Source organism: Cetorhinus maximus, chromosome 18 (assembly GCF_964194155.1).
Source record: "Cetorhinus maximus chromosome 18, sCetMax3.hap1.1, whole genome shotgun sequence".
NCBI lineage: Eukaryota > Metazoa > Chordata > Chondrichthyes > Lamniformes > Cetorhinidae > Cetorhinus > Cetorhinus maximus.
This window is the reverse complement of record NC_135896.1, coordinates 43,469,468-43,496,230: the sequence shown is the minus strand read 5'-3', so window position 1 is coordinate 43,496,230 and position 26,763 is coordinate 43,469,468. Positions and strand designations below refer to the sequence as shown.

Below are 26,763 nucleotides of genomic sequence, written 5' to 3'. Positions count from 1 at the left end.
GACCACACTTGGAATATTGTGTGCAGTTTTGGTCTCCTTATCTGAGGAAGGATGTTCTTGCTATAGAGGGAGTGCAGCGAAGGTTTACTAGACTGATTCCTGGGATGGCAGGACTGACATATGAGGAGAGATTGAGTCGGTTAGGATTATATTTGCTGGAGTTCAGAAGAATGAGGGGGGATCTCATAGAAACCTATAAAATTCTAACAGGGCTAGACAGGTTAGATGCAGGAAGTATGTTCCCAATGCTGGGGGAGTCCAGAACCAGGAGTCACAGTCTGAGGATACGGGATAGACCATTTAGGACTGAGATGAGGAGAAATATCTTCACCCAGAGAGTGGTGAGCCTGTGGAATTCGCTACCACAGAAAGTAGTTGAGGCCAAAACATTGTATGTTTTCAAGGAGGGGTTACATATAGCTCTTGGGCTGAAAGGGATCAAAGGATGTGGGGAGAAAACGGGAGCAGGCTATTGAGCTGGATGATCAGCCTTGATCATAATGAATGACGGAGCAGGCTCGAAGGGCCGAATGGCTTACTTCTGCTCCTATTTTCTATGTTTCTGTGATATGGCTGGGTCCTTGAAATAATATAGATTTGAGACTACAACACCATGGATGCTTCATTAATACTTGTTTTCTATTGAAGCCAACTATAGATTAGGGCTTATAAATGAGGATCTTATAATGGCATATTTGGTAAATAAAGCTATAACATGCAATTTCTACTTAACATACATACGATTTTTAATTCCACTGTAGTCAGCTGTTTTGTTTTTGGATAATCAAACAAATATTGATTAACAAAGATTATACTCTCAATCCAATATGATTATATATTGGATTTTGAAGTGTCTCCATCTCAGTTCTAGGGAATCAGACAGTAAGTCTGATTCAATTGACTGCTGTGTCTGCTAGCCATATGTCTATTTAATAAAAAATTGAGCTGAGCTAAAAATAGGCTTCCATGATGCTTTGTATTTTCAAGAAAACACATTTGTTATCAAATCTAAGAGTGACCTCGGACCATCTTCTGATGTCTGAAAAAGCAGGTGGCGAATTTGGCTGCTTTCCAACTCTCAGAAAGTCACAGCTGTCTTATTTACACTAGGCTTATGGGCAACAATTCAATAGAGCAGCCATACTTCTAACTTTTTATTTCAAGCTGTATAATGCCAATTATTTGCTTGTTAATGCTAATTAACATTTAATTTTTTCATTAATTGCATTATTTCTTAACAAAAATACTGCATAGTAAGAACAGCAAGGAATAATTGTGGAACAGGCAATATTATCACATTTGAATATCAGTGTTAGACTTTAGGTTAAAGCTGTGATTTAATTGTTTTGATCAATTATGTTTGTAAAGCAGTGCCTTCTGGTAACTAGATTTCTGAAATGCAATGTAGCTGTTTCCTCCATGTATTACTGGTGTCCGCAATCTATTTTTATAATATACACATACTTTCCACCAAATACTTCTATCATAATTCCATATGTCTGTATTTACAAAACAAAATGTCTATTTAAGCTTATTCATTGGTAATTATACCTTCTTCCTCAGTGGGGAATTTATAATGCAAATATAAAAATAAGGATTGGATATAGTACTTCCAAAGTTGGGACTCAGCTCCACTTCACCTCAGAGAGTTGTGGAGGCTACATCACTGAAAGTATTTAAAGAGGAGGTAGATAGATTTTTGAAACATCGGGGAGTTGAGGGCTATGGGGAGCTGGCACGAAAGAAGAGTTGAGGCCTGGGGCAGATCAGCCATGATCTTATTGAATGGCGGGGCAGGCTTGAGGAGCCGAATGGCCGACTCGTGCTCCTATTTCTTATGTTTACCTGAAGACTATATTTGTTTATCATTCCTTATGTTTAAAGCCACAAGAGATTGATTATATTTACTGATGGGGCTGTCATGGCATTGCAAATGTATGTCACAGGGTGCAGTTCCTTATAAATTCAGGAGCATTAAACACAAATATATTATTCTGTTGCCAAAGTGAGTGTGTCATTTTAAAGTCACAATGCTTAATTGCTTTGCTCTCTGGAATTGCATGCTTGGATTAAACACAGGTCAGATTGGCTTTCTTTCTCTTTGAATTTAACGGTTAAGCAAACATTGACTAAGAGTTCATTCCGAGTTAATTGTTGGATTGTGATAACTTGGAGATTGAACTGTCAGTTTCACATTGTATCTAAGCAGCACAACATGTTTTTAGATTATTTGCATTGTTCAGTGCGACTTCATTCACTCACTGACAGATTGTAATTTTAATACATTCATTAAGGATTTAGTGATTACTATTGCATCTTGTTTGTCTACAGGTGATTTGATTCCTCGCCATCAACAAGTCTTCAGTTCAAACCAGTTCTTTAGTGGAGTGAGCATACCGGTGCCAGATAATGTGGTATGGCATTGTATTAATCTGGGAAAGTAGTCGTTGGAAATGTAACATTTAATGCAAATGGGTTATTCACAGTTTGAAAGTTGGAACCTGAATTTTTTTATTCAATACCGTAGACTTTCCAGTTCCTTTGATTGGGGCACATCTCTCTACCATAGAAATACACCCTTGACTCATTTAAATATAAATGGCAGGCTCTCCTGCCTCCTCTTGGATTTCTGCCAAAGATGAGGCAGAGTTTGCGTTTGAGGATTTTAGATGCCTATTATTAGATGCTGATTTTAGATCGGAGCGGCAGTGGCTTCCATGCTGTCATTAAAATGACAACATTTTATTTACTTCCTGTACAAGCTTTGCTCTGAACAGAAAAATAATTCAGCTCAGTTGATGTTTGAACACTGGATCCTTGTGTCTATTGGCAGTCTATTGTGTTTAGCTTTCAAATGGTGGAAGTACAATTGCCACATACAGGTGAGCTCATATATACTGTCCAGCATTTGGAAATTGGACTGGAAGTGCAAAGAGTTGAGTATACAGCAGAGCACAGCCCTGTGCATTTTCTAACCTTTCCTCCCTTAGATCTGCTAAAAAATAGGCAGGGGCAGGTGGATGGTCTAATCCAATACATTTAGTTGGACAGCCATATCCATATTGCAAATTAATTTTGAAAATGTTAATAAAACTTCCTAAAGTAGAATACACAATCATATCAACCTGGGTTAAAACATGAACAAAAGAGCTGAATTCCAGAGATGAGGTGAGAGTGACTCCCCTTGACATCAAGTCAGTATTTGACATGTGGCATCGAGGAGCCCTAACAAAACTGGAGTCAATGTGCATCGGGGGAAAACTCTCCCCTGGTTGAAACTACATCTAGCACAAAGGAGGATGGTTGTGGTTATTGGAGGTCAATCTTCTCAGTTCCAAGATATCACTGCAGCAGTTCCTCAGGGTAGTCTCCTAGGCCCAACCATTTTCAGCTGCTTCACCAATGACCTTCCTTCCATCATAAGGCCAGAAGTGGGGATGTTCGCTGAGGATTGCACAATGTTCAGCAACATTCATGACTCCTCAGATACTGAAGCAGGCCACATCCAAATGCAGCAAGACCTGGACAGTATCCAGGTTTGGGCTGACTAGTGGCAAGAAACGCTCACACCACACAAGTGCCAGGCAATGACCATTGTCAACAACAAAAACAGAATTACCTGGAAAAACTCAGCAGGTCTGGCAGCATCGGCGGAGAAGAAAAGAGTTGACGTTTCGAGTCTTCATGACCCTTCAGCAGAACTGAGCCAAGTTAGGAGAGGGGTGAAATATAAGCTGGTTTAAGGTGGGGGGTGGGGGAAGAGAAGTTGGAGGGGGCGTTGGTTGTAGGGACAAGCAAACAGTGATAGGAGCAGATAATCAAAAGATGTCACAGACAAAGGAACAAAGATGTGTGAAAGGTGGTGATATTATCTAAGAGAATGTGCTAATTAAGAATGGATGGCAGGACACTCGAGGTACAGCTCTAGTGGGGGTGGGGTGGAAAGACTGACAGGGCATTACAGTTATAGATTTAAAATTAATGGAAATAGGTGGGAAAAGAAAAATCTATATAACTTATTGGAAAAAACAAAAGGGAGGGGGAAGAAACGGAAAGGGGGTGGGGCTTTCCGTTTCTTCCCCCTCCCTTTTGTTTTTTCCAATAATTTATATAGATTTTTCTTTTCCTACCTATTTCCATTATTTTTAAATCTATAACTGTAATGCCCTGTCAGTCTTTCCACCCCACCCCCACTAGAGCTGTACCTCGAGTGTCCTGCCATCCATTCTTAATTAGCACATTCTCTTAGATAATATCACCACCTTTCACACGTCTTTGTTCCTTTGTATGTGACATCTTTTGATTATCTGCTCCTATCACTGCTTGTTTGTCCCTACAACCACCCCCCCACCAACTTCTCTCCCCCCCGCCTTAAACCAGCTTATATTTCACCCCTCTCCTAACTTGACTCAGTTCTGCTGAAGGGTCATGAGGACGCGAAACGTCAATTCTTTTCTTCTCCGCCGATGCTGCCAGACCTACTGAGTTTTTCCAGGTAATTCTGGTTTTGTTTTGGATTTCCAGCATCTGCAGTAGTTTTTTGTTTTTAATGACCATTGTCCCTTAACATTCAATGGTATTACCATTGCTGAATCACCATAAACATCCTGGGGGTTACCATTAACCAGAAACTGAACTGGAGTAGTCATATAAATACTGTGGCTACAAGAACAGGTCAGAGGCTGGGAATCCTGCAGCGAGTAACTCACCTCCTGACTTCCCAAAGCCTATCTACTGTCTACAAGGCGCAAGTCAGGAGTGTGATGGAATACTCTCCACTTGCCTGGATGAGCGCAGCTCCAACAACACTCAAGAAGCTTGGATATCATCCAGGACAATGCAGCCCGCTTGATGGCACCCCATCCACAAACATTCACTCCCTCCATCCCACTGATGCACTGTGGCAGCAGTCTGTACCATTTACAAGATGCACTGCAGGAACTCACTAAGCCTCCTTAGAAATCACCTTCCAAACCCATGACCACTGCCATCTAGAAGGACAAGGGTAGCAGACAAATGGGAACACCACCACCTGGTAGTTCACCTCCAAGCTACTCACCATCCTGACTTGGAAATATATTGCCATTCCTTCACTGTTGCTGGGTCAAATCCTGGAATTTTGATCCAGCGACAGTAAAGGGACAGTGATATGGATCCAAGTCAGGATAAGAGGCTTGGACGGGAACTTACAGATGGTGGTGTTCTCATGCCTCTGCTACCCTTGTCCTTCTAGGTGGTAAAGGTTACAGGTTTAGAAGTGCTGCTAAAGGTGCCTTGGTGAGTTACTGCAGTGCATTTTGTATCTGGTACACACTGTTGCCACTGTGCCTTAGTGGTGGAGGGATTGAATGTTTAAGGTGGTGAATGGGGTGACAATCAAATGGGTTCCTTTGTCCTGGATTGTGTCAAGCTTTTTGAGTGTTGTTGGAGATGCACTCATCCAGGCAAGTGGGGGGTATTCCATCACACTCCTGACTTGTGTCTTGTAGATGCTGGACAGACTTTGGGGACTAAGAAGATGAGTTACTCGACGCAGAACTACCAGCCTCTGACCTATGACTGGTCCAGTTGAATTTCTAGTCAATGGTAACTCCCAGGATGTTGATGGTGAGGGATTCAGCAATGGTGATGCCACTGAATGTCAAGGGGCAATGTTTAGATTCTGTTTTGTTGGAGATAGTCATATTCTGTCTTGTTGGAGATGGTCATATTCTGTCTTGTTGGAGATGGTCATTGCCCAGCACTTGTGTGGCACAAATGTTGATATCAAGCTTAAACACAGATTCCCTCAAATGTAAATCTTAGATTAATGAACTCTGACACCATGCTGGCCCAAAAGTTTACCTCCTTAGCCATAGATGGAGATCATCATAGTGCAGTACACCTGTTGAGCTAGGGTAAATGAGCTAACCTGTGCAGTTGCAGTGCAATATAGAGAGCAACAAGGAAACAACAAGAGTTGACCTGATCTTGTTCTTGAAGATGAACATTGACAGAATTGGTCCCACAATGAAATTAATATAAACTACAGGTGCATTGTAAAACTTATTTACCATTGAATTTTGATGACTATTTCAGTTTATCTTTCTCATGTAATTGATCTCTCTCGTTATACCGTCAGATGGATATATACATACAGTTATCATGACAATTGAAATGATACTCACAAGTAATTTAAGTATTTGACTCTTAGTCAAAAGATGTTGACGTTTCTATTCTAAGCCAGTGGTGTAAGTTGCTGCGTGAAGTGTCAGCAATTGTATATAAATTAATTTCAGCCTTTTCTCAGTGACAGTGGATATTGAGACAATCAGTCCTTTGTTGCCATTTTAGCTATAGGATAGGAATTGGCACATATAGTAATCTCTACGGAACCAGGAACACTGAAGGAAGCCTTATATGTGTGCCTCATGAACACTAGTTACATACCTATTGCCTATAATTAATAAACTAATATATAATTTTGGCAATTATTACTGAAATTAAGGCAAGTTAGAAGCAGAGGTATTAAACTCCTATTCAACTTGGATTGGATTATGCATTCTGCTGGCCAATCAGTGAAATTGTTGGTTGGTGGGATATATTTTGCAAAAGCCACTTAAAGATAATAGAGAGAAAACATGATGAAAAACAACTATTTTGTTGTGAAACTTAACATTTGCAGTTAGAGCGCCGATTACTACTACTTCACCTGTTTACTAAATTTGTTTCTTAATGAAAGGTAACTTTCAAAAATTCAATTTGTTTTGTGTTTTTTGGGCAGTATATTGGTATAACTGAAATTTATTTTCTGTACAGGAATCTTTGGAAATGAAGTTTGCAAATATTTCCCAACATGCTCTTGGATTTATGAAGGTGAGTGCTGTTTGTGGCTTGCACATTAATTACCAAGTATTGTTATACATGCAGTAGTAGAGAGTGGTTTATACTCTGAGAATGCTTGCATTAATGATTAAAAAGTGATTTATTTCTAACATTCCTTCCTAAGAATATGTTTCAAACTGCTAAAGCTCATCACGTGCATTCATGGAACTCTTGATTTGATGGCTCCATAGGTTTTGAGTATAAAAGCTATACATGTTTAGAAATCTGTTTTGTTATAGCAATCCTAACATAATGTTCAAAGTGATTCAGAAAGGCATTAGTAAGGCAGAAATCAAAGTAACAGATTGGGAGGGAGAAAATAGAACCAGAGAAGGTAAAGATTTTGTCAGACAAGATCGAATAGGAGTATTAAAAATTTAAAATAACGATCAAGGGAGTTCAGGAAAAATATAAATACAAAAAATGCTGGAAATACGCAGGAAGTCAAACAGCATCTGTGGAGAGGAACAGAGTTAACATTCCAGGTCGATAACATTAACTCTTTTTCTCTCCACAGATGCTGCTTGAGCTGCTGAGTATTTCCAGCATTTTTTGTTTTTATTTCAAATTTGCAGCATCTGCAGTATTCTTCTTTTGTATCAGGAAAAATATATTCCATTATTGTATATTAAAAAAAACTAGCTGGCCAATAATGAAACACCATGAATGAATAGAGATAAAGGAAACATTGAAACTATAAAAGGCATATACCAAGTACATAGGCATAAAAGAAAGGATGATAAAAGAGAATATAAAGCTTTAGGAAAGAAATCAAAAGAAAAATTGAAATTCAAAAAGGAACTATTATCAAAGAATAGGAAAAAGAAATAACAAAGTGCTTTACAGACCTATAAATAAAGAAAAATCTGATTAAGGATAGAACCACTAATTCACAATGACAGAAAAATGGCAAAAATACTGAATAGTTACTTTGTCTCAGTATTTACCAGGGAAACAAATAAGACGGGCATGACATTGTTAGAATGTGACAAAGTAAAGCCATTAATAAGGTTGCAGAATTGGCAAATGAACTTCAAAGTAGTTAAGTGTATGGTGGTACATTTTGGTGGGAAGAATAAGGAGATCACATACTATTTGGATAATAAGAACATGAATGGGGTGGAGGAGCAAAGGTATTTATGGGGTACAGATACACAAATCACTAAAGTAATAAAGCATTTTTAATCAGGCTTAACCAAAAAATACAAACCAAGCACTGGAGTTCATTTCTGGAGGGACAGACTGAAAAGCAGAGTAGTTATGTTAAACTTGTGTTGGACCGTTGTCAGAACACACTTGAGTACTGCAAACATTTCTGGTCTCCATATTATAAATATAATATAGAAGCATTGGAGAAGGTAGGAGAAAAACACATCACCAAGGATAATAACAAGAAGTTATACATATCAGAAAACAATGAACTGACTGGGAGTCTCTCTTCACTGAAGGATGACCTGATGACCAATCTTTAGGATAATGAAAGGGTTTGATAGGGTAACATAAAGAAATAGTTTCCACTTGTAGGGGAGTCTAAACTAAAGGTTGTAAGTATAAAATAGTAACAAATAAATCCAAGAGAAAATTATTTATCCTAAGAGTGGTAAGAATGTGGTACTAACATAAGGAGTATTGGAGGCAAATAGCACAGAAGCATTTAAAGGGAAGCTAGATAGGTACATCAGGGAGAAAGGAATAGATACTATGCTGATAGGGTGGGAGTTGATGAGGGTAATGGGGTTGATGTGTATATGGACTTCCAAAAGGCATTTGATAAAGTGTCAAATAATAGCTTGCCAGCAAAGTTGAAGCCCATGGAATAACAAGGGCAGTGGCAACATGGATGCGAAATTGATTTAGTGACAGAAAACAGGGTAGTAGTGAATGATTGCTTTTCGGACTGTAATGGTGTTCCCCAGTGCTCTCCTACTGCTTCCCTGGATACATATTAATGAGTTGGACTTGGGTGTATAGGGCACAATATCAAAACATGCAGATGAAACTAAACTTGGAAGTATAATGACCTGCAAGGAGAATAGTGACTGGCTTCAAGAATTCATAGATAGGCTGGTGGAATGGGCAGACATATGGCAAGTTAAATTTAATGTCAAGAAGTGCAAAGTGATACAATGGAAGAGGGAGGAAAGGCAATATAACATAAAGGGTACAACTCTGAAGGGGGTGCAGAAAGAGACCCCTTGAGGTACATATACACAAATCATTGAAGGTGGCAGTGGAGGTTCTGAAAACAGTTGAAAATACATATGGGGTCCAGGGTTTATAAATAGAGGCATGGAGTCAGAAACAAGGAAATTTATGGTGAAATGTTATAAAACACTAGTTCGGCCTCAACTGTAATCTTGTGCCCAATTCAAGGCACAGTACTGCAGAAAGGATGTGAAGGCTTTAGAGGGGGTTCAGAGATTTACAAGAATGGTTCCAGGGATGAAGGAGTTCAGTTGGGTGGATAAAGAAGCTGTAGTAGTTGTGCTTAGAGCAGAGAAAGTAGAGACAAAATTTGAAAGAAGCGTTAAAAATATTTAGTCGAGACAGAATAGTGAGAAATTGTTCGCATTGGCAAGGATCGAGAACCAGAGGACACACATTTAAGGTGTTTGGCAAAAGAACCAAAGGAGACATGGGGAAATACATTTTGACAGAATCGATGGTTACGATCTGGAATGCACTGCCTGAGAATGTGCTGGAGGCAGGGTCAATCATGGCTTTAAAAAAGGAATTGAATAAGCACCTCAGAATTACAGAAATGTTAGTGCATAAGGAGGCCATTTGGCCCATCATATCTGCACTGGCTCTCCGAATGAACAATTCATTTAGTGCCATTCTCCCGCTTTCACACCATAACCCTACGCATTCTTCCTTCTTAGATGTTTAATTCCCTTTTGAATGCTTCAATTGAATCTGCCTGCACCACACTCTCAGACAGTGCATTGCAGACCTTAACCACTCACTGTGTGAAAGAGTTTTTCCTCATGTCACTTTTGTTTCATTTACCAATTACTTTAAATTTGTGCCCTCTCGTTCTCGATCCAATCACAAGTGGGAACAGTTTCTCCCTAACTACTCTAAAATATTTTTTTTTACAGAAGTCAGAGTAGTGGTGAACAGTTGTTTTTCAGGCTGTGATGGTCTTCCTGAACACCTTCACCTAAAGGCGCACCTGAAGGTGGAAAAAGGTGCTACAGGGAAAGGGTGAAGGAGTGGAACTGGTTAAATTGCTCTTGCTGTGAGCTAACATGGATTTGATGGGATGAATGTCCTCCTGTACTGTAACCATTCAATGATTCTGTGGAACATGTGGGTCCAGTGGCCTGGTTCAATGCTGTACACTCAGTGTAACCTTCCTGGGCCTATAATATACAATAATCAATGCATGGGCATTTTACATCTTTTAAGATCCTAGAATGTAGGCCATCAGGTCCAGGGCACTTCTCAGCCCAAGTCCCATTTTTTTGCCTAGTACTTTCTCTCCAGTGATGATTGTTTGAAGTTCCTCCCTCCCTTTCATCCCTGATTTTCTACTCCTATTGGAATGCCTCTAACATTTTATTGTTTCCCATCACTAATTCATCAGTCTCATTAAGAGACCAATAATTGCTTCCTTTTTATATACTTTTAAAGCTCTGTCTGTTTTCATACTTATTACCAGTTTACTCTCAAAATAATAGACAGAAAATAGATTTTTAGTCATCCTTTGCTGGTTTCTAGAATGTTTCCTATCTTCTGGCCCACCACAAATTTTTGCAATATTGTTTGCCCTTTCTTTCAATTTGATACAATCCTTAGCTTCCTTAGTTAGCCACAAAGGGTTCATCCTCATAGAGTCTTTCTTTCTCAATGGAATATAAAATTATGAAATATCTCCTTAAATGTCTGTCACTGCTTATCTACCAGCTTACCAGCCCACTTTACTGAACTCTATGTTCACACTTTTGTCATTGCCTTTATTTAAGTTGAAGACACGAGCTACAGATCCAAGTTTCTCACCCTCAAACAATGTGAAATTCTGTCATGTTATGATCACTTCCCTAGTGGATCCTTTAGCAAGAGATTATTAATTAATCCTGACTCATTACCTATTACCAGAAATAGCCTGTTCCCTGGTTGGTTGCACAAGTTACCAAGTTAACCCTAGGCATAATTTTGTATATAAAAGAATTATGAGGGAGAGGGTATACAGCTCAAATGTAAAACCTTATCAAGATTCCATTGTTACTGCCTCTTAGCAAAACTACTTGTAGTGACAGGAAATAGTTCACTAGGGAGATCCATGTTCAGAAAGGGTTAATAGTACAATGTTATAAAAAAACAAAGTGCTGGAGCTAACCAGAAATTTCAGGGAATTCGACTCTGGCAAGTCAGTTTTTAAACCATACTGAGACACTGAAACAAAGCTTAATTGCACAGTAATGGACTTGGTGTCATGAGTAACTTTATTAATGCAATTACATTACTAAAAGAAACTTAATTCATATTTTTAAAACGTCTTGTTCTGAATTCTATTTTCCCAGCTCTTATTTTAACATATTTTAGCAATAGTGTAACTGACAAAATATGCATATTGTTTTTGTAAATGTAAACAATGCACTTCAACGTTTCTCCTAAGTGTAATGGGGCCACATTGTCCAAGACTTACCTGACTACCTGAAAGTACAGCTCAAAGACCAGTTTTTAGCCAAGGTTACCACAACACTGTATGATCTTTGAATATATCTTCAGGTGGATGAAATAAGCAAATGGCTGCCCGCTGTCCTCAAGTTTAAAATTGTTGTCTCCTCAGTTTTATTCCTAAAGTTTTTAACTCCAGCCTTTTAAGTTTCCAAATCAAATCCTCGACTCAGTTAACATTTGCAGTCTGATCTCTTAAGGTTAGGTGTGTCAGTCTTAAGGTCGCCTAGGGAGGAAATTCCTCCAGTCTGCCTTCCAGACCAGTTAAGTACAGCTGCAGTGGATCAAGTTGTCTGAAGACAGTACTCTAACTCCTGAAGTGCAGGTGGATGAAGGAAGAAAAATTTGGAGGAGAAAAATTGATGGACATGTGTAAAATATCTGTATAAGGAAATAATGTTAATTCTGATTTGTATACATAGGGTTGTTTACATATGGATCCTGCTGCTCGTCTAAATTGTGAACAGTTGCTGGATCATCCATACTTTGGTAGCCTTAGAAAAGAACTGGAAATGGGCAAGCAAAAAGCTCTGAAGAGACGTGTAAGAGCACCACGCAGAAATATACCAGCAGTAAGTGGCTACATGGTAAATTCAATTAAGGAAATAATGACCTGCTTTTAGATAACACTGTCATCCAGAAACGAAACAATTACATAGAATTACTTTGAAGTGCTGTGATTGTTATCTAGGCAAAATTGGTAGCCATTTTATGCACAGCAAAATCCTACAAATGATGCCGAAAAGTGCATGGAATCTTTAATGTCCATTTGAACAAGCAAGAGAAACCTCAGTTTAGCATCTCTTGCAAAGGGTGATATCGTTGACTGCAGCCTTCGCACAGAAGTGCAATGAAGTTTTGACAAATAATGGGTCAGACTTCAATGGAACAGTGCATCTCGGGCATGCCCCATTGATTAAATTTGTTGCTGATAATGGTACAATGGAACATAGAGTCAGAGTCATACAAACAGAAACAGGTCCTTTGGCCCAATGTGTCCGTGGTGGCCATCAAGCACCTATCTATTCTAATCCCATTTTCCAAAACTTGGCCTGTGGCCCTGTATGCTGTGGCATTTCAAGTGTTCACCTAAATACTTCTTAAATGTCGTGAGGAAATTTCTTAACTACTGAGATTTAAGGATTGAGAAATAAACAGAGGAAAGACTAAAAAGAGGATGAATTCAATTTCATATTAGGTGCAGAAAGAGAGAGGGGGAAAGAAAAAATGGATTAAAAGAAAGGAAAAAGGAAGGAAAAGTAAGATAAACAATTCACAACCTGAAGCAATGAGACTTCACACTTAATTGTTCATTTTCTGAGCAAGAGGGGTTGATTAACAATCATTAACAATTATCACATGTTAAAAAAGCACTTGTGCAGTTAATTACTAGACTTAACTTTCTGTGGTCAGTCTAATGGATAATTAATGTGCAAATGCACCAACTCCTTGAAAATTATGGGGAGCTTAAGCGTGAGATATCATTTTCAGGAAACTAAAGGCAGAGCGACATAAATCAGCCAACAGCTTGCAATGATTTGCAGTTCACAGGGTCTCTCTTCCTCACTACAAGCTGCTGACCAGTTTGTGAATTACTGTGTGTGTCATTCAGGCACAATTAGTTTTTAAGCTAAATGTGTCCCAACACGTTCAAGTTCTGAAGGTGATCTTGAACCTTCTGATTCAGAGCCTAAATTTACTAGGTTTTCCAGTCTATAACTAAGGTATAAGATTGTGTTTAGGATATGTGAGCATGTTTCTGGATACTTTGATTATTTTTCTAAGGTAAGGATTTGGGGAGAAAATGTTGGGTTTATTGAAGTACTTTTTAAAAAATAGCACTAATACAGAAAATGGTTAAACTTCTAATAACTTAAGCTTTGCTCCTGTAAATACTATAAATAATCAATTTGTTACACTGTCTTGGTAATCAGTATAGACACATTACACTCAGTGTAATAAATGATCATATGTTTGATTTTTAACATGCCCTCTGCAGTGGCCTAGCGACTCACTCAGATGTATCAAAGCATTCCTACAGTATGATAATCTTACAACCCTCAATCACTGTTTCTAGAAACTCCCGCCCCCATTTTCCCCCCACTAACTCTCTGGAAAACCACTCCACTTCTGCTGAATGCTGGGTGTTTACAACTCATGTGGGTAAATTCAGTACTAAGTACCAGAAAGATGCATCAGTTTGTGCACTGTTCTTGTTAATAAATAAGCCTAAAGTGCACCATGACAGTTCATAAATTATTTTTCAATTGAACTGGTGATTTTCAGGGCCCGAATTTTTCAGGCAGCGGGCGGGCTCGGCGGGAGCTGTCGTGGAGTGGATCACCGCCCACGATCAGCTCTGCACTGCCATTTTACGCGGGCGGGCCATTTAAGGCCTGCCCAGTGTAAGACGCAAGCCGTAGCGCTCAGCGCTACCTGTGCGGGTGGTGGGGAGGAGAGAGAATTGGGGCCACCGCTCTTTTGCGAATGCGCGCAAAAGAGCACTTCAATCTCCCTGAGGCATGGAGTTAAATAAATGGTGAAAACATTTATTTAAACACGTCTTCTCATGTGACTGTCACGAGAGATGGGACATGTTTTTATATTTAGGAGAATTTTTAAACTTAATTAATAAAAGCTTTAGGAAACCTCACCCCACTCGTGGATGAGGTTTCCTAAAAATCGCGAAGGCCGCTTGGCCTTTTCGCCTGCCCGCCAACCTTAAGGTTGGACGGGCAACATTAACAATGACCTTAATCACTTCCTTAACAGCCCATTTACATATTGGCAGGCGCACAGCCAACTCTGGCGCATGCCCGCCGAATGAAACATTGCGAGACAGCACAATGACGTCGGGACGCACACCCAACGCCATCCCACGTCATTTCGCGTGTCGGGCCCCCGCACGCCAACTGAAAAATCCTGCTCCAGGAATCAATGTAGAAATTTGTTTTTAGCATGTTATACTGTTTGAAGCTGCTAAATAAAACAAAAATGAGCTCAAGATTTATCCTTGCCAAGAATCAGTTTGATAAATGGGTTCCATTGTTAACTAAATGCACCAGAAATTTTTAGATTAATTCCAATTATTGTACTTTATTTTTGTTTTGTATAGTTGCAATACTTACCACAGCTTACCAGTAGCAATATACCTCCATCCATGGAAAGCAAGAAGTATTTCAAGCAGAAATATAATTACCATCTACCTAACATTTAACTAAATGGCAATAACACCATCAAATCACAGACACCACCTATGAGAAGGCATCTACCTGAAAAACCAAATGTCCAAAGAAAATGTTAAAGTAAGGGTTTTTAAACTTTGAAAAAGTGAAAACTTGCACCATAACTTTACCCAGCCTGAGATTATATGCACTTTTTTAGTTCAGTACTTTGTTTATCCTTTAGTGTGTTTGAATTTTAAAAGCGTGTACTTATGGAAATGAGTATAAACCAGGAAATACCTGGTCAGAGGTTTTGTTTTAGATGTGTACCATGTTTGTATAAAGAAATAGCACTGTATTCTATGCACTATGACCTGCATGAAAATGTTTTAAATTGTAATCCCATTTGGACAGAACCAAAGTCATGTTAGCATTTGGTGTCCTAACATACACAAGAAGTCCAATGGTACATTACATGTATACCGAGCAAAAGTTGACTGTTCAGTCAAGTATACTGCCGACACTATTCTTCCACAGCTATAGGAACACCAGGCTAAAGATTCTGTTTCGTCTTTGTCTAATAATCTGTTATATACATTTCTTAGACTGAAAGCAGCATACAAAGGGGTTGAAAAATTGGATTTATAACCTGCCTCCAACAGAATAAGAACCAATATATTTGTCGTGTTTTTAGTCCTAACCCAATTTCCAAGTAAATTTGATTTTGAATAGTTTGATTTGTATTTCTGCTAAGTTCTAAGATGTCTCATTTCAGCCACTCCCTTAAAATACCCTGCTGTTGAATGGAGTTTTCACTTCTGTACACTTGCCCCATTCAGATCCCAACTCTAGCACAGTACTCAATGTAATCAGAAACAACAGTTTTAGTCCAGCAGATCCTGAATTTAAAGTAATTCCGTTTGGCTGCAGGGAAAACATTGGATTGTAGATCTGTCAATTAATAAATCAAAAACTGTGTAAACAAAAGACAGTTCTTGACATGCAAAATTCAGAGTGTTCTGCTTACTATGTATTTGTACACATTAGTGATTGTGCTTCTTCATACAATTTTGATATAAATGAAAATGGATAAAAAAAGCTATGTTATTCATTTTTTGTTAAAAAATACATGAGCTGATAACCTAACAAAACATTTTAGCATTGAAAAGTTGATCTAGCACATTTAAATCAGACATCTGAAAAGAACTGCAGATATGAATACTAAAAAATCATAACTTTTATAAATATGTTGGTTTAAAACTTGAGGTATTACATTGCTTCACATTTGTAAATATGTACTGTTTTGAACAGCTGCAATTGAAACCTACAAATAGATTATAAAATCTGCAATATTTATGGTATCTTGCATTGATTTAAAAATCTCTATATATTTTATATTAAATCTGTTAGTACTGGAATAATTTACGCATCCAGTTTATCTGTATATAATAGCAACAAGTGCATGCTGCTCCATATCAGAATACTGTACTTGATAACTACTAATAAAAAAAAGACAAATTGCAAATAAAGTGATAAAATAGTTACCAGGCAAATGCATATCTAAGACCAAGGTATTTTGATGTATTGACTCGGCGGGGGTGGGGGGGGGTAGTTTTTGTTTCATACTACAAAAATACATTGTTTGAACATTTTCAGAATGAAAATTTATATACATACATCAAACACTATTGCAACTTTTACAATCTTTATTCATGGATATTTTATTATCCATTTGTCAGGACAATAAGGTACTGTAGATGAATGTGCATTCACAATTTAGAGGCTCAAATACAATTTCACAGATGAGTAAAACACTTTGGGCAGCTTTAGTGAACATACTTGTGACTAACATAATCTCATTTTTAAATAATACTGCAAAAGCATGAGCCTACTTTTTTGCAGATAATTTCACGTAATCGTATATCATCCATCCTGCTATTTGCAAAGTAGCATTTTATTTAGACTATACATAAATTTCCAAATTGTAGTTTCACTTGAGATCAACTTTAATCTCACAGGCAGGTAGAGCTCTTAGTAAAACCTGAAGAGTTTTTTCTTTTTCTTCTATGCCAGGAAGATCACTTAGAAACAAGTACCTTAAGTTTCTGCAATAAGATGAAGAAAACAAGATTTTACACTGTGCAGATAAAAAAGTGACATTTAAACATTTCATGCACTTCAAATCAAAACTTGTTAGCTCCAAAATGAAATATTGCATTAAAATACCTTCTAAGTAGCATCTTCATGATATAGCTAATAGATTATCACTTATTTGTAAATTTTGTCTGGTTGTACTACAATTTTCACACTTAATTTACACCCTTATCGACATACTGCACCACCAAAATTTTAATGCACTTCAGCTGCACTGAGGCTGTGAAATGTTTTATCGGAGTTGGTGACTGAAACAGCAACCATGTCAATTTCTAAGAATAGATGGTAGAAGGAAAAGGGAATCACGAGATATGGAAGCAAGATGAGCAAATGTGATTAGGATGACTGTTCGTGTATAGGATAAACATCAACATAAAGATGATGTGCTTGCCTGTGGTGGTGTGAATACATACTAGCCCCACTGAAACACCTGAAATGGATACCACACCCAAGGTACAACGTATATACACATCAGAGCAATTATTTACTCTACTAGCATTAACACACCCTTCAACCTCTGGCATAATAAATGGAACTGGTGTGTGGCCATGTTATGGAAACAATTACATCTGCGCTTGAACTTACTCCAAAACTTGGATCTTTTCAGGGATGGCTGGAATAAATGACTCATAGCCAGTGCCCTTACTTCCTTTAACAGAATTAAAGTAGCCTTATTTTTTACATACTTCATTTGCACCAGATGTACAGGGTTGACTTGAATTTGTCCACTCTCAGGATTTTCCATATTGCGAATGGTTAGAGAGCTTAAATCTAATACAAAGAATACAGATAAGTAGTTGCCTTTTAGACCAGGTGAATGCAAGGAATCAGGACCATAGGCAGGATTTTCGCCCCAACATGGGACAGGAACTGAAGTGGGCAGGCATGCAAGGTTCACATCCCATGATGAATTAAAACATTATACTGACCATTGGTATAAATCCCTTATTGTTGGTTTAAATCCCTTCATGGTTTTGCCCTCCCGAGCTCTGTAACCTCTTCTAGCACTACAACCGCTCCCGAACTCTCCATTGCTCCGACTCTGATCTTTTGTGCACAGCTTTGTCTATTGAATGCCATGCCTTCAGTTGTCCAGAACCCAAAATCTTGAATTCTCTCCCTAAACCTCTCTGAATCTCCACTTTCCACACCCTCTTCTCCTTTAAGACCCTCCTTATAAACCCCACTTCTTTGACCAAGCTTTCAGTCACCGCTCCTAACTTGTCCCTCTTTGGCTTGGACATCCATTTTATTCTTCACACCCGTGAAGCACCTTGGTATGTTCTTCATCAGAAAGGTGCTATATAAATGGAAGTTGGTACTGTTGAATTAAGCATTTTTTTGGGGAGGGTTGGAGGTGGGAAGGGGAAGGAAGGATGAGCTTTAGTAGCATTTAGTAGAATTCCAGTAACTAGAACTCAAAATTCAAATACTGTAATGAGTTTAGTGTTGAGCACAATCTAGTAAGTTGATTAACAAAAACAATTCTTACTCTGAGTATTGTTGACTCTTTATTTAACTCCACACCAAGGAGTTAATGTAACTTCACTAGCTGTTTCAGTTAGCTAACTGCTGTAAACTGTCTTGTTATGAAGACGTGATGCCAGTATATTCAACTTTTTAATGTTACCATTACCCTTTTCACAGTACTGTATCTTTCTTTTCTCCCAAAATACTTACTTAAGAAAGTGAAGAGTTATGATTCCCCGGTCTGTGACATTTCCACAAGAAATAATTTCCAGCCATCGAAGACTCTTTTGCAAATTTTCTATCTTGCACAGTCTCTCAAGACATTCATCTTGAATGTATATACACCTTTGGAATTTAATTTCTTCGACATGTTTTAGATAATCTGCAATAAAATGTACAAATGAGAAATCTTACAAAAGGTCATTAACTCATCTCTCAACAAATATTTTTGTTTATACTAAAACAATATTTTCACAAGATTTGATTTTAAATATCAGGCTACAATGTTATTAATAACATTATTTTCCCTATTTGAGTATATTAAAAGTGACTACTGATCTCTGGCAGCAGTCAAGGCAGATTAAGGGCTGAGACTTTCAAGTTCTTGTACTGTGAGCTAAGAGGCCTGGGAGCATTGACAAGAAGGAGCAGCCAGGGGAAACTTGGGATGATGGAAGGTCTCAGCATTTGGGGGTTTGAGTAAACTGGAAGAATGCAGAAATTTGGAAAAACTAAGACATTGGCGGTTTTGTGTTAAAGTAATTGAAAGGAATAGAGTGAGGAAACAATTAAAATTGGGGTCTGGGCGTGAATAAGCATGGGAGGGATGACTGGGGGTGCACAGGAGAAATAGTGTGGCAGCACCAGGTCTAAGCGTTGAATGTGAAGTGGGTTGTACAAATACCATGGGGACAGCAGAGGGATGGGGGGAGTGATAGAGACTGATACAGACAGGGTGGCGGTGGTGGTGGGTCCGGGAGGGGGAAGGATGGCAACTGCAAGTATTAAATATGTTTCGGAACACTTAGGGAATAGGGCTGGCAACAGTTATGACAGATGGCCAAACCCAAATACAAGTTCAGGGGTCTGGCTTAACTGCTGAATTTACCACATACACCACATGGAAACAGATTTTGAAAAAAATGGCAGCAAGACAAGCAAGAGGTTATTACAGAAAAAAAACAGTAATGATGTTATTAGATCAGAAGCAAGTTAGAGGAAGGGAGTAGGTACAATTAATGGTCATTATATTGCTTAGAAGTGGCTGGAGTCAGAACAACAAAGTTTGTTGAAACGTATTTTAAACATATTTATATATTTTTAGGCCTGTCTTCACTCCTTGCAATAGGGCAATCCTTGATAATAAATATCACCAAAAAAAATTTAATTCAGTAGTTAAAAATGAAAGTTATATTATGTTCAAGTTCTCAAATATTTTAGGCCAGTGCCACCAAAAACCTCTTCATACTCCACTTCTCTTGTGTCTTTCTGCTCCTCCATGTCAAACTTTCTTCCCTGCTCTTTTACTTCTCACACCATTTCTTGTTCACTCTCCTGCTTTTCTTAACACCCTCTTGTTCTCCTTCACTTCATGCATTCTTACCCCATTGGTGCACTCTATCCCACTTGACTTTCAGTCTCATCAGGCTGGGAAGCACATGGGCAAGCAGACAAGATTAAAAGCATTAAGGACAGGAGGGCAGGGAACCAATTGGGTAAAAAAGGTGGGTCAGGAGCAGTTGAGATCAATGGATAAGTTGGGAAACACAGTGTCAACTAATAATAAGTGTGGCAAGTGGGTCAGGATGCACATAGGACTGAAAGGCAAAGAAGCATTTGAGCTGGGAAAACGAACAACCAGCCAGCAGGCATGTAAAATGGATGGACCAGGAATCACTTGAACAAGGCAAGTAAGAATAGTAGCTAAGAAGTGCTTAGGCACGGAAAAAACACATTTCTTTTAGTTGACACAGAGTTCAGTCCTTTGACTGAAATTATCAATTATACTTGCAATTATCATCCATGCAACATGAACTGTAAAGCTGAAAATGACAGGGCAAGATGGGCCAGACTGTGATGGACTTTTGGTAGGTCATATCTAATTGCTGATAGAAGTATGAGGAACAGGTCAGATGTGTCAGACTCAAGTTGCACTGGTGGGTAAAGCCAAAACAAAGGGGGAGAGGCTTGTTGTGACTGACATGACTGTAGCTAATATGGAAGAGCCAAGGCTATTGCGAAGAAACTGCAAACAACCTTCAACCCAATAATCAAAACTGCAAATTGAATTCCCAACACAAGAGTAGGCCTCTTTGGAAAACACTTCCCTGGGTCTTGCAAGGTGCTACAAGCAAATTGCAGTAATAAGAATTTTAATCAGAATTGTTTATTTTACATAGGTTTCTTGTCTTATACATTTTATGTTTAACTGTAAGTATTCATCAGGAGGGAAAATTCAAGATAACAGCTTAAATTAATCACAACGGGCCACTAGCCCGAAGAAATAAATATGTACTTACCTGGGTCTTGAAAATTGTGCGGCCAATTTTGTTCGCTGGAGTTGCTTGGGGCTTGCAGCAAAAGACTCTTCGCAAGCCCCAGCAAAGTGCAGATCCAGCGTATTCAAAGAGGCCACACCCCTGTTTTACAGCACTTGCTGCCCTCAAGCAGGTAAGTTTAAAGGACCAGGAAAATTGACAGGCCAGAGAGAAGGTAAGTGTCTAAGGAAGTGGATAGGATTTTTGTGTGTTGGGAGTGTATGGGTGCGTTCCAGGGATCTCGGGGTGGGGTTGGGGGTTCTGAGGTCAGGGGTGGGGTGTTGGAGGTCGGGGAGGGCGGAGAGATGAGATCAGCCTAGGCCTTTATAATAGTTATCCAAAAATTAGAAGAGGTTCTAATTCTTCTAACTTTTTCTGCGTACCTATTGGTATAACCGTGGTGGAACCATCCGAAGTTTGCAATTTAAATTGAATTTTTGAATGGTTTCCAGCACAGCGCTATTGTCCAGAAGAAGTTAGCACTTGATTGATATTGGTAATTTTCAGAAAAGGAGTTACTCAGTTTTTTTGCTAATTACTAATTCCTCATTGATATTGATCTGCTTATAATTTGTTCATGTTTATTCATTCATGCGTTTGTTACCTCTAGACTTGACTATTCCAACACATTCCTGGCTTGCCTCCCACATTGTAACCTCTGTAAACTCCAGGTCACCCAAAACTCTGCTGTCCGTGTCTTTACTTGCACCAAGACTTGTTTAGCTATCATCTGTGCTTGCTGACCTATACTGGCCAGGGGTTTCAGTTCTGTTAAGGGCTGCTAAGCCCATAAATAAATAAATTAATTAAATGGGATTTTTTTCCCTGCCCGTCCAACCTCACAGTTGGCGGGCGGGCGAATAGGCTAAGCAGTCTTTACATTTTTTGCTAAACCTCATCCACGGGCAGGATGAGGCTTCAAATGAGGCTAAAAAATAAAAACTTTTAAAAACTCATTTTTAACATGTCCCTGCTCATGTGACGTCACGAGGGCACATGTTTTCCTTATCTTTCAATTCTTTATTTGTAATGTTAAAAATCTTCAGCTCCCTGAGGAAGCTCTGTCCCATTCACTTCCATGCAGGCACACACTTCAGCGCTCACACTCCTCCCACCCTCACACCAGCAGCGCTGAAGCTCTCAGCGCGCCTTTCACGCTGACTGGCCGTTAATTAGCCAGCCAGTGTGAAATTGCGGTCGGGGCCCGATTGCAGGCCCGTCCGCCGCACCCGCCCTACGAGGTAAAAATCCTGCCCACTGGCTCCCAGTCAAGCATCACCTCAATTTTAAAATTCTCATCCTTGTTTTGAAACCCCTTAACTGTCTCACCTCTCCCCTCCCTATCTCTGTAATTTCCTCCAGCCCCACAACCCTCTTAAGATATCTGTGTGGATGTAATTCTGGGCTTTTGATCACCCCGATTTTAACTGTTCCACCATTTGTGGCAGTGCCTTAAGCTCCCTAAGCGCTAGAATTCCCTCCCTGCCTCTCAATCTCTTTCTTCCTTTAAGATGCTCCTTTAAACCTAACTTTTTGGCCATCTGCCCTAATACCACTTTATCTGGCTCAGTGTCTAATTTTGTTACACAATACTCCTGTAAAGGGCCTTGGGATTATATTGCTGTTTAGTCGATTGATTTAACAAATAAGTTGTCATTTCAGCCAAGTAACCAGTTTTGCCTATGGACATTATACCACTATCCCACCACCTCCCCAAATATAAAAAATGCAACAAAATCAAACATACAAACATTAGAAACAAATAATTAAATGCACATCATAGAATGCAGAAGGGCTATATAAAACTTAATATGGTTTGGGTGATCTTCCAATGCTCAAGGATCCAACTTGAGAAACTTAGTTGAGGGCAAGTGCATAGTTTGCTCTAAAAGTGGTTTATGCAGCAATTCAAAAAAATGCAGATTGTCAAGCTAATTGTATGTCACCAGAGGGTCATCAGGAAATGCTAAACCTACAGAGGGAATATCAAATGGAAGTAATGCCAACACATAATCCAGTTCCCTTGCTGCTCTTTATTCTGCCTTGTTTATACGGTTGAATTGTTTCTCCTTTGAACATGTCCAGTTTTATAAGTCTAACCATAATGATTCCCAAAGTGAAAACCAAAACTGTTCTTTAAGTTAGGCTAAAATCAGCCTGCTGATAACCAAATTTAAAATGGAAGACATAATCAAAGGATCCCGTTGTCTTTGAAAGCAGCATCGTGATATATATTTCATATAGCTTCAGAAAAACGTACAAATTAAAACAGCCAAATTTTCATATACTCTATAAAGAGTAAGATCAAGGTTTATGCTTGTAGTTGCCTATGACAAGCTTCTTGTAGCCGCGAAAGAGAGACCAAACATAGGCTCACATTGCTTCCTATGTTTGAAAACAAATGAACCAGGTTTGCTCCTGAGCCAAGTATTAGAGAAACAGCCTTCAGTGGACTGGACTGTGCAGTGGGTTGACATATTGTTCAGCCATCTCCAAAATGCAAATCTGAAATGAGTCTTAACTGCTGGGTTACACTCTTTTCTGCCAGCCATAAAGCCACAACAGATACTGGATCAATAATCACATTTGGAAAAGGCCCTTCAGCTTTGTTTGTGGCTCCGCCACCTGACTCTGATGGCAACCAAAGACTGCAGAAACCTAGCAAAGCTGTGTCCCAAAATGAGGTGGGGCACCATGTCTACATCAGATTGTTGACTTTAACAACATTCTTGCCATCAAAGGTAATCCTGTAAACTAAATGGATTAGAAAACATAGTTATTAACTCATGGTTCTGCAGAGATCAACATTTCCAAAATGCAAACTCATTCAAATCTTTTGAGCACAGCAACCCCAAACCAGTCCCCCATATTAATACCATCAACAGTTAAACCTTTAAACCCCATTCTTCTTTTAAGTTAATAGAATCAAAACAAAATAAGGATGATGTAGTTAATCATGATTCCTTTGGTTTCCCTCTTTTAATTTAATACTAGTCAATGTACCATGGTGTTACACAAAGACCAGAAAATCTTTGTAGCTAAAATTTTGCTTGAGGGAAGGAGTTAATTGGGCTAGTTTGCACAATTATAATTCAGTTTTAAAGTTATGCATTATGTCCTAATTGTTTTAATTCTATTGTAAATTCTTAAGTCCATATTTATAATGGAAATTATACACCCTCCTGAATTGTGTACTGTATTGCCTCTATTACTGGGTGCAATTATAGGCTGGTGTGTTAACATAGAACTTCCATTGTAATTGTGGATATAATTTATAATGGAAAAAGCTGACGGTATGTGCAGACATAAGGTTTTATATGTAGAGTTGAGTCTTAATTTTTTTGCTGACTTACAAAAGGTTTTAGAATTTTTATTCAAAATCATTAAATGTTATAGAAGTAAACTATTACTGAAAATAATCTAATACTCTACCAAGGTAGTCAAATCCTTTGAACATAATGCATGATTCTGTGGCATCAATTCCTTCAATTTTGAATTTTTCCAATGGACCAGTCGGCAGGTGGTTGTAATCGTTTTGCCACTTGTCAAAACCTTTGTAACGCACACTAGCACCACAACGAAGCAACCACTCCGATGCTGCCCTGTCTGGACCAACAGCCTTTATACGATCATAATCCACCCTATTTGAAAGGAAATATACTCTTGTTATATACATTATTGAAAGATTTAAACCTGGTAAATCATCTTTTATTTTAACCTTACTTGTTGAAAACAGCATTCAACCACCCCCAGAAACTCCTGTGGCCAACATAAGAATGTATGATCCGCAGAACCTTCAAGGATCCCGTTGTCTTTGAAAACAGCATCTTGATAGATTTTCTGAGGCTGTAAGAAATATATACGAATTAAAACAGCCAATTTTTCATATATTCTATAAAGAGTAGGATCAAGGTTTGTGCTTGTAATTGCCTACAACAAGCTTGTTGTCGCTGCGAAACTCAAGAGACCAAACATCGGCTCACGTTGCTTCCTATGTTTGAAAACAAGTGAACCAGGTTTGCTCCTGAACCAAGTACTATAAAGAAACAGCCCTCAGTGGACTGGACTAGGTTCACATATTGTTCGGTCATCTCCAAAATGCAAATCTGAAATGAGTCTTAACTGCTGGGTTACACTCCTTTCTGCTGGCCGCAAAACCACAACAGACACTGGATCAACAATCACATTTGGGAAAGGCCTTTCAGCCTTATTTATGGCATCGCCCACCGACTGCGACGGCAAGGCGCAGGCGCGGGCGGCAGACTGTTCACTGCGCAGTCGCCGGCGTCATGCTGTTCACTGCGCAGGTGCGTCTGTCTCGAGCCGGAGGTTAAAGGTGCCGGGCGAGTCAGTTGGGTTGGATTTTTACAGCGATGGTTATGTTTGTTGGGCTTGGTTGCGCAGCGTCGCTGCTCTTCAGGCGATTCAGTGGGTTCCGAGCGGATTACCTTGTGCGAAGAAAGCACAGGTAAGTAGTGGAGTTAGCAAGGCTGAAGCTGCTTGCGCTCGCATGTGGGTGTTTGCTGCGAGGTTGTTAGGGTAGTGCGTGTAATCAGAATGAATTAATAGTTGCGGAGGAGGAGAGAAGGTTATGTAACAGAATGGGAGTGCTGTCCTTATTTCTGTGACCTAAACTATTATGACTAAACTGGCTTTGTGGAGTAATGTTCCTGGGTGAAATGACTTGGGTTTACCTTGTTCATTAGTTTTGAGAGGGCGACAGATCACAGTTTGGGATAATTGTTTACCCTAGATGTGTTACCCCACATGGGGGTAGCATGAAAATTGAAGCTTCAAGCTTTTTATTATTTATGTACATCAGGCACAGTAGATTTAAGATCATACAATTATGATAGCAGTCCACTATCTACAAGGGATAAGCCAGGAATGTGATAGAATACGTTCCACTTGCCTGGATGAGTGCAGTTCCAACAACAATCAAGAAGCTTGACAACATCCAAGACAAAACAGCCTGCTTGATCAGCACCCATTCACTACCTTAAACATTCACTCCCTCCACCACTAGCACACAGTGGCAGCAGTGTGTACTATGATAAAAGATATACTGCAGCAACTCACCAAGCCTCCTTTGACAGCACCTTCCAAACCTGTGGCATCTACCACCTAGAAGGACAAGGACAGCAGGTGCATGGGAACGCCACTACCTGCAGGTTCTGCCCCAAGCCCCACACTATCCTGACTTGGAACTATCAAATCATCCTGACTTTGGAGCTATATTGCTATTCCTTCACTGCTGGGTTTAAAAACCTGGAACCCTTTCCTAACAACACTGCAGATGAACCTACATCAATGGACTGTAACAGTTCAAGAAGACAGCTCATCACAACATTCTCATGGGCAATTAGGGGTGAGCAACAAATGTTAGCCTTACCAGTGATGCTCACATCCCACAAAAGAATTAAAAGAAAATGTGACCTCCACTGATACCATTAAAATGCACTCAAATATAAAGTATTGTGTAGGTCTTGGAGATTAAATTTTTAAAGATCACTCAAATGGCAAACATCAGAAACATTATTTTGTCTCCTGCTGCATCTAATGTTCTGGGCTTAATTTACTCATGTTTTGAACCAATTAATTGCGACTCTTTAATATGAGGGGAGAAAATAATGACTTGCATTTATAAAGCACTTCCATGTTCACTGGACATCGCAATGCATTATGGCCTATGAAGTACTTTTGAACTGCAGTCACTGTTATGTAGGAAATGTGGCAGCCAATTTATACACAGCAAACTCCCACAACCAGCAATATGATTATGATTTTGTGATGTTGATTGAGGGATAAATATTGGCCAGGGCACCTGGGATAATTCTCTCTCTCCCCCACCCCCCGCCAATCTTAGCAATTGTGCTGAGGGATTTACATCC

At 39.1% G+C, this 26,763-nt stretch overlaps 3 protein-coding genes across 8 annotated transcripts in view; 2 read left to right on the top strand and 1 right to left on the bottom strand.

Moving 5' to 3' along the window:
- The window catches only part of cdkl1 (cyclin dependent kinase like 1 (CDC2 related kinase)), a 59,080-nt gene extending 43,352 nt beyond the window's left edge, over nt 1-15,728 (top strand). Inside the window, exons 6-9 of one of the 2 annotated variants that reach the window (XM_078562554.1) lie at nt 2,332-2,414; nt 6,799-6,855; nt 11,970-12,119; nt 14,663-15,728. In XM_078562554.1, coding sequence (XP_078418680.1) covers nt 2,332-2,414; nt 6,799-6,855; nt 11,970-12,119; nt 14,663-14,764 — 392 coding nt within the window. In that variant the 3' untranslated portion in view covers nt 14,765-15,728. Of the gene's footprint in view, nt 1-2,331; nt 2,415-6,798; nt 6,856-11,969; nt 12,135-14,662 lie in introns of both variants that reach the window. The other variant, XM_078562553.1, reaches the window with a different exon arrangement.
- A 675-nt stretch (nt 15,729-16,403) lies between these two features.
- The window catches only part of dmac2l (distal membrane arm assembly component 2 like), a 391,974-nt gene continuing 381,614 nt past the window's right edge, over nt 16,404-26,763 (bottom strand). For 2 of the 3 annotated variants that reach the window (XM_078562555.1, XM_078562556.1), the window contains exons 2-5: nt 24,596-24,718; nt 24,305-24,513; nt 18,546-18,717; nt 16,404-16,816 (exon numbers count right to left, since the gene is read on the bottom strand). In XM_078562555.1, coding sequence (XP_078418681.1) covers nt 16,702-16,816; nt 18,546-18,717; nt 24,305-24,513; nt 24,596-24,718 — 619 coding nt within the window. In that variant the 3' untranslated portion in view covers nt 16,404-16,701. Of the gene's footprint in view, nt 16,817-18,545; nt 18,718-24,304; nt 24,514-24,595; nt 24,719-25,057; nt 25,075-26,763 lie in introns of those variants that run through there. The other variant, XM_078562557.1, reaches the window with a different exon arrangement.
- The window catches only part of l2hgdh (L-2-hydroxyglutarate dehydrogenase), a 36,093-nt gene continuing 34,502 nt past the window's right edge, over nt 25,173-26,763 (top strand). For 2 of the 3 annotated variants that reach the window (XM_078562552.1, XM_078562551.1), the window contains exon 1: nt 25,307-25,340. Coding sequence is in view for 1 of the 3 variants with exons in the window: in XM_078562549.1 (XP_078418675.1) it covers nt 25,246-25,340 (95 nt within the window). In the remaining 2 variants the exon portion in view is untranslated. Of the gene's footprint in view, nt 25,341-26,763 lie in introns of all 3 variants that reach the window. The other variant, XM_078562549.1, reaches the window with a different exon arrangement.